Here is an 8,009-nt window from a genome sequence, read left to right as displayed (position 1 = left end):
CTGGAACATAATTCTTAAAATTTATAATTTTTCCAGTATGTGTTTGAGGTGCTACCTTAAAATCTTTCCCCAGACGTGCCTCTGATGTTGTGAATTAGCCTTTTTAAAAGCTTAAAGTGTCTTGAGGTCATAAAATGGGTTTTATTTGTTAAATTATCATGGATATAAATATAATATATATATATATAAAATATTCTGAACATTAATGAAACAGAAAAAAATTTCTCACTATTGTGGCAATCTCTAGTATTTAAATACTGAAATGTTGAAAAGATTTACAACTCAAATCAATTTTGTTTAAAGTATCTTTAATTTAATATTTGGTTTGATATACATATTTTTACTAAAATAAAGCATATTTTGTTGCACACATCTTCAACATATATGGAAAGTGCACATCTGCTGCTGCACAGAGTTGTGACAAATACTGTTTGTTCTAACTTCAGTTCCAGATAAAATTAACCTGAAGATCATCAGCAGTTCAGCAGAAAAAAGCTAAAAGCTTTTTCTCCAAACAAAACAAAACAGCTGAAATGGGAAATCGACAAGTTGACCACTACTTGTTGACTATTCTGAAAAGCCTTTAATACAGTTATAGTGATGTTGGCTGATGTTCCTTGAGATTAGTTATGATATTTGGACTTTGCTTTGAGTGACTTGAGAGGTGTCACATAAATTCAGTCCATAAACCATCTGATCTTAATGCTTTCATTTGACTCGCTATACAATCATTTAAATAAATACTGGAATTTCTGGACATAGAAAAACAAAGTTCTCTTTCTTACAGCTGTTCATCATGGCAAATGTGAATAATAAAAGTTGTGCTTTTACTTTTATTACATGTGAATAAACAATGGAGTGAACACATTCAGCACAGTACAAAGGCCCAAGTATGAAAGTTAAAAATAGAGTGCTGTAAAGATAACGTTTCAGACTGTTCGTCAGTTTTGACCTGATGCAAAATATTGCTACAATAGATATAAATGGGTAACATTCCTCAAGCAAGATCTGGAGAGTTCTTTAATAATTTTTGTTTTATTGTAGGATGTATCATCCTGCTAAAAGAAGACAGCAGGGATATGCCTCCGTAGGTCAGAGTTAAGTATCCTGATCATGGACGGCAAGACAGAAAAAAAAAAAGATGTAAAAAAGATGTATGGGATGTAAACGAAAATGTGACTCTTCAGACTTTGCTATTGTCTTTGATTGCTCCATGGTCCTGTTTTACTGCTCAAGTACTCCATGTTGCTTTTTTTTAATTGTAGATAAGTATCAGGCCAGTAAGAACTGTTCCTTCCTTGGAATGCTGCAGACTGGAAACATCCCACTAAAGTCTTAACCTCGTTGTCAAACCACCAATTTTTACCCATATCCACACTCCCCCCACCCACTGGTGTGAACACATCAGCTTTAAAGAGAAAGTGTTCACTTGCTGCATAATATAAAATAAATTAAACACTTAAAAGTTATTAATACTGAAAATATCATGGAAGTTATAAAAAGAAAATATCTGACACTGGCTGACTTCTACAAATTCTAAGTACAAAAAGTCCACATTCTTTTATCGATCGTTACAATTGAAACATATTGCTTAGTGAAATAGTTTATCATGTGTTTGGGTTAGAAAGCATATTTTTCTGAAAAAAGACGCATGGCTTCAAAGGGAAATATTCTACCAGTCCCTGTTTGTTGATCTCATCTTTTTTTTAATCAAATGTAAGTTCACTATAATAGATTTAAAGCAGGTGTAACCTGGTTGTATTTCTCTTTTGTTATAATTACACAAAATATCTTTTTTTGGTTATTTGTATTGTTTCTTATCTGCCTGAAACACCTCTAAAAAAACTCTGTCATTGTTTTAACCGTGTTACTTTAAGAGCAGAAGCACCCCCCTTTTTATTTCTTCTTCTGTGGTATTGTCTTTAAATTGTTTGACCCTTAGACCCTCTCCTTTTGTTATGTCCTGCAGGAGAGGTGTGTGCCATTTATTTTTCATCTAAATATATCCAGCACTTTTGTGTAGGACTTGGAGCAGGCAGCCTAAAACACAGTTGTTGTGTTTGTTCTAGTCAGAATAAATTGAGAAATCATCCGTTTTTTAAAGACAAACCGTGTCACGGCCTGATCACTTGATAAAAGCAGCACAATGCAGAAAGGATCCGGTTACACAGGAACTGTTTCAATTAAGTAGTTTTCTTTTTTTGAGGAGTTTCTATGTTAAAAAAATGAAGATTTTAAACAGTCAAAACACAGATTTATAGTTAAGTTAAGTTACGCTCAATAAAATTGCACAAGTTAAAGTTAATCAGTTAATTTTCCACATATTTTTAAATAAAAAAATTGGGTTTTACAGTGAGTTATATGTACATTTATGTCAATACAACTCACTCAAAATGATCAAATTAGTTGAGTTGTGTAAACTTAAGATGTACAACTTGCACATACTAACATTTTTAAGTTTTGGAAACTTAATATTTTTGAGGCAAGAAGTTTGCATAAATTTTTAAAGTAAACTTCACTTATTGCGTGTTACAGGGTGTACTCTCAGGGTTGTTCTGCTTCTGTACCACTGACCGATCTTTTTGCACATTTATCAGTCGACTCTGCAGAGCTGACGGAGGTTCCAAGCAACTTTGCTTGGATGAAGGCCCATCTTCTTCCTCTGTTTTGAACGGTAGCGCACGTTTTTTGACTACAATTTTGGAGATCTTATGCAGGTCCTGTGTAAAGAAATAGGAATTTTATTACAATTTTGCATTGTGACCTGACATAAAGTGGATACAAAGATGAAAATGTATGTCCAGTGTAGTAAAATTCAATAAAAGTGACCTCTCTGGGGCTTTTGCCAAAGTTATAGGTGTGTTTGGGAGTATGTTGAGGGACATCTTGTCTGTTTAACGGTGAGACGGTGAAGTTAACACCCTTTGTTGGGTGATAACTTTCTCTCGACTGCGGTGGTGGCAATGGAGATATGGGAGGAGTCTCTCCCTGGAGAACAACATAAATATTAGTGGTTAATATAATATTTCACTTGGTTTATTTGCATTATTGTTTTGATTTGGTTTCTTGTTAAGGCTGATCAAGATGACTTTTGAAAACAACTAACACACCCCATAAGTTTGGGCAAACTTCTCCGCAAACGGCTGCAGTTTTATGCTGAAGAGGTGGTAGAAATTGATGAGGCTGCCTCTCTTTTCCTCCGCTGAGTTTTCTTCTGGTGTCGGAAAAGCAGCTCTATGGGTTCCAAGATCTGTCAGCGACAATGTGATAAAAGAAAACAAGTCTCAAACAAACATTTGAGGCTTCTTGATGTAACTAAAGTTACAGCAAGAGATTAAATTGGTAACTTCTTAGGGTCGCTTCAACTGGATTGTATTTACTGAGGTAAACATACATGAAGAAATTCAAAGCTACACATCCATTTTTATGACATAAAATTCCAACAACATGAATTTCAAATTTTTGTTTGAAATGAAAAAAAAGGGGTATGAAAACTTGAAGAATAGACAGACCCAGAAATGTGGTAAAAGTAAATTATTGTTGTGTTAGTGTCAGATATGTGTGCAAAGAGAAAAACTAAAATCTGAAGTTACACTTCTATGATAGTTATGTTACCTTTTAAACTGCTACAATATTGTTTTTGTTATTATGCAACAACTTTATAGCAGCCTTGCCAATGGGTAAAACTAAAGAAACTAAATATTATTGGGTGAATTCACAAGTTAATACTTCTATAAAAAATTATATTTAATCTCTGGTGAACACCCGAACAGACAGAAATCATACCCATCATCTCTTTGGGAAGATTTTCCAAAGGTGACTCTGAGTTCAGCATCTCTTTGGAAACCTGAGGGTGAAAATGCTCAGGTGACATTCAGCAACATCTGAGGCTTCAAAATATGGCAAAAATTACATTAGGTATGCATAAAGAACATTAATAATGAAGCTGCCACGCACCCAAAAGTATTCACATCTCTTCATTTTTTTCACATTTCTAGTTATAGCCTTATTCCAAATTGTACTGAATTAAATTATGAAATGAAACTCTTTCCCAAAGGTCTCTATGCAAATACTATTTGGAAATGTATGAAAAAAAGAAAATACATTTATGTGAGTAATCACAACCTTTGCAATGAAGCTCAAAATTGAGCCATTTCCACTGATGGTCGTTGAACTGCCCCTCCTCCACACCTTTTTTTTGCTACAAAATGTCTCTGTTTCAATTAAACCATGCTCTAAATATAGTTTCCTTATGAAAATATAATAAAACAATGGAAGTCATGTTATTCTTAATCATGAACATGATCTCATACCAATCAATACATGTTCAAATCAAATAATGATTAAGGATACTGAGCCAATGACAGTAAACATGGTGAAAAACTCCCAACACTTGGATAATCTAACTGTATTTATTCTTACTTAAGTCAGAAAAACAGTACTTACACTTTCATTGGTATATGGCTCAGTCTTGTAGTGCTCTACTATCTCCTCAAACGTTAGCTTGTTCTTGGTAGTCTGCAAAAGCAAACAACAAGAAAAGCCAGAAACTGAATTGGTGATTTTATAAACAACATATTTTCACATCACTCAGGGTGATTTTCTGTATCCTCACACTTTCTGAATTTGGTATTAGATTTTGCTCACATCTTTCACAGTGGTTCAGATCTTTTAAATTTGTCATTACCATTGGCAAACTTTCTTTCATTTTTAACGCAATGATTTTAGCCAAGTCCTTGTATCAGAGAGAATAAAAGTTACTTTTTTGTTTGTTTCAGCTAAACAACCTTCCGCATAATGGACAACGTAAGAAAGATCATTTAAAATCCTTCTCCAAAACTTTGTTGCCTTTGTTTTTGTTTTTGACTGTGTTGTTTTTATAGTCCTGTTCTTTTTCTGGTGTGTTGTGTATTTTTACATAAAACAGTGATTCTCAGTTATTAGTCTTTCACATCTAGACATATTGTAGCCTAACATATATTTCAAAAACAACCAGATGAAACTGAGCTTAGAGAACAAAATCAGAAAAAGAAAAAGTCTGCAGTAAAAAACAACATATGAAAGTATAAAAACATGGAAACCGATATGGGAGAGCTTAACAAATTAAAGCCCACCTTTGCCATGATGTACATGGTGCTAATGAGCAGGTGGTCCAGGTGACGGTCTTTCATGAGGGAAGTGTGCTGAGTCAAGGAATTCTCCAAACAAGTCCACATCTTTGACTTCAGCTCATCAGAGACTTGTAGTTTGAAACACATTTCCCTCAGACGCTCTCCCATCTCACTGTAAACCTGATCACAGGACAAAGCACAGCTGCAGAAAACAAATATTTTAACAGTGGAAAGTTCTGGGAGTAAGAACTCACCATCCTTGCAAAATGGTGAAGGAAAGGTTGCCCTTTGGGTCTGCTTACAGCTGAGGAGCAATGCTGGTGGTCTGAGGTCGTGGAAGACTCTGCTTCCAATATTACATCTGCTAATAAGCACACAACTTATTGTATTTTAAGCCTTTTTCAACAAACTTAAGCAAAAGGAAGTTTTATCACTCTTTGTACCTTCTTGTGGTTTAGATTCCGGCTGACCTTCGACATTTGTTGGGGAAGTCTGCTGTGTGTGGTATTAGAAACCAGTTTGGGTAAAGCAATACTGAAGTCTTTTTGATAAAAACTAAACAGATAAAAGTATTTTACGTTTTGTTTTTGCAATGGCAGACCTGGTGTTTGAAAGGTGGAAATCCTTCATTGTCTTTGATTTTCTCCCACAGGCGAGAGTGGCTGGCCCAAACGGAGCTCTCTAAAACACTTGTTCCAATTGGCTTAAAGCATCTGACCGAGTCCATGAATTTTTCCTTCCTGAATCTTAATAGGAACTGGTTATGTACCTGTGAAACCACAAGACAAAAAAAAGCTGAAGCAGGTAACTCAGATTTTATAGCAGGTCTTGACAGTTTTGTGTATCAAACCTCTAAGAAAAGGTAGGGATCCAGTTTGAAAACTTTGAGGAGCAAAGTGACGTCACTGACTCGAAAGGTTGATTTCAGGGTGATCTGCAAGCAACAGGCCACCAGGCAGCGGTGCCTAAAGTCATCCTCCAAGAAGTGCTGGATGTGTGATATCACAAGAAAAAAACTATTACGTCACATCAAACCAAAGATGTGAGAGAAGAACAAACAAAATTAAAATTTGGATTCAAAATTAGTAGTACACACGTGCATGTTTTAGGCGTTTCCCTGCTGCTGCACACCTGGTTTAAATGAATGGGTAATTAACATCTACAATATGCAGAACAGTGGGGCCAGAGGACCAGGGTTGGTGACCACTGTTACACACTATCTCCTACCCCAGCAATGCGACTGTCCATAAGGAAATTACATCCAGATACAGTTCTTAGTGTGGCCACACGAGGGCAGCATACTCACAGAGATGACACCATCGCCAGACTTTAATCTCTCCTGATTGGCAGTAAGATTTTCTAAGATGGTGTAGTAGAGTGATGTGGCAGCTGAGAAGCACTTTTCCTCCAGCTCTGAAAACACCAGACAGTTTAAATGGAAGCATTTTGTTATTACAATGTTCTGTAAACCAGTAATGGAGTAAATGGGACTCTTTTAGGGTTACCTCTTTTTGCATTGTCATGTTTATCATCCTTGCAGTGCTGCAGAAACTCTTGCAGCATGTTTTCCAGTCTAATTTTTATTCCCTGTGTGGGATCTCTGGAGCAGGTCCTGAAGTAAATGTGTTTTTCACAAGAAAAGGAAAAAATATGTACCAGAAATTATTTCTAAATGTGAATAAAAATAAACATTTTCATAGATTCAGTGGCTTTCCCAAAAAAACTTTATCTTATTTGTTCAAACACTATTGATTAAGCAAAGAATGCAGACATTGTAGCTTATGAATATTGATTTGCTAAGGTAACTATAAGTCATTGCCACAGGAACGAGGAACTGTTCTGTTGCAGCGCTGACCTGAATAGAGTGATCAGACGGTCACTGGGGCCAGGCCTCGGCTTTTCTACGTTAGGTCCAGGAGCGGTTGCCATGGTGAACTCTTCACTGATGGCAATCAAAGAAGGAGGGCGCAACTAACTGATGAAAAATAAGATCAAGAATTCTCAGAAACAGAAAAAAAAAAAAATCACATGTATAAATATTTGTGATACATAGATTGGGTTTTACCTGGCCAATGCCGACTTCTGATTTTCTTTGAAGTATGATCTGTCAATCCAGATTTTTTTGTTTTGTTTTCCAAGGACTTTGACACATAAAAGGGAAAAATAGTGTAGTGGTTGAGAATTTAAGATCTCCAATAAACACACATAGAAACAAATTAACAGCATGATTAAATATTGTTTACGATTGTTACAAACAATTTAGGAAACCTGAGTCACACCCTGCTTGTGTATAAAGTTTGAAGCTTAGAGAAATAGTTGGAAACCTCCTTGGTGAGCACTACGCTCTCTTCAGGTGTTCTCTTATATTTTCTACATTATTTATTTATTCAGTGATGCTTGTGGCGTGAATTTTTTTAGGATCTTTTCCTTTAAAGTGATTCAAGTGATGTATTTTTACACCTTTTAAACACATTTGAAGTTAAAAAGTCTTCATCAATCATTAATATATCACTTAAACAACTTTCAACCCTTTCAAAACAATAGAAAATATATTATTTTCACGTTTTTATTCTTTAAAATGCTGGTTTCATTGTTAGATGATTGCCTACTCCAAAAAAGACAAATTAGCATTTTCTCTCATTCTGAAAACCCCCACACTTCAAAGAAAACTAAAGATTTAAAATTTCTCTGCTATTATGGTATAAAATCACAAATTCTAAAATGAAATTAAATAAATTAGCCATATTTGGATTTTCTACTACATTTGTCATGATTTGTTTTTCCTATTGTTAGCCTTTTTCAGTGAATTCTTGTTTTTTGCAGCAGCTTGTGTGCATTTTTGCTAGTTAAAGTGTTAAAAGGGGTTGTAAACTTGAGGAAAGAACATAAATTAATTAT

General features: G+C 35.0%; 1 protein-coding gene across 1 annotated transcript; it reads right to left on the bottom strand.

Moving 5' to 3' along the window:
* Positions 1 to 314: 314 nt before the first annotated feature.
* On the bottom strand, positions 315 to 7,182 carry LOC122820408 (retinoblastoma-like protein 2). The gene is made up of 14 exons (XM_044097798.1): positions 7,177 to 7,182; positions 6,967 to 7,053; positions 6,617 to 6,723; positions 6,418 to 6,524; positions 5,962 to 6,099; positions 5,713 to 5,880; positions 5,555 to 5,606; positions 5,366 to 5,475; positions 5,115 to 5,291; positions 4,447 to 4,518; positions 3,787 to 3,847; positions 3,111 to 3,250; positions 2,830 to 2,988; positions 315 to 2,720 (listed from the first exon to the last, which is right to left on the bottom strand). The coding sequence occupies exons 2-14, from the start codon at positions 7,038 to 7,040 to the stop codon at positions 2,520 to 2,522; spliced, it is 1,566 nt and encodes a 521-aa protein (XP_043953733.1). The 5' UTR covers positions 7,041 to 7,053; positions 7,177 to 7,182; the 3' UTR covers positions 315 to 2,519.
* Positions 7,183 to 8,009: the final 827 nt, after the last annotated feature.

Source organism: Gambusia affinis, linkage group LG02, assembly GCF_019740435.1.
Source record: "Gambusia affinis linkage group LG02, SWU_Gaff_1.0, whole genome shotgun sequence".
Lineage (NCBI taxonomy): Eukaryota > Metazoa > Chordata > Actinopteri > Cyprinodontiformes > Poeciliidae > Gambusia > Gambusia affinis.
The sequence above is the reverse complement of the archived record's forward strand: the minus strand, read 5'-3'. Positions and strand labels throughout refer to the sequence as shown.

What these genes read in the sequence shown, in the direction of transcription:
- LOC122820408 (XM_044097798.1), bottom strand. Translation starts at nt 7,040, where the DNA reads ATGGCAACCGCTCCTGGACCTAACGTAGAAAAGCCGAGGCCTGGCCCC. An exon ending in TTCCACCTTTCAAACACCAG is followed by an intron (nt 5,607 to 5,712) that starts GTCTGCCATTGC and finishes TACCACACACAG; the next exon opens with CAGACTTCCCCAACAAATGT. An exon ending in GGAATCTAAACCACAAGAAG is followed by an intron (nt 5,476 to 5,554) that starts GTACAAAGAGTG and finishes TGTGCTTATTAG; the next exon opens with CAGATGTAATATTGGAAGCA.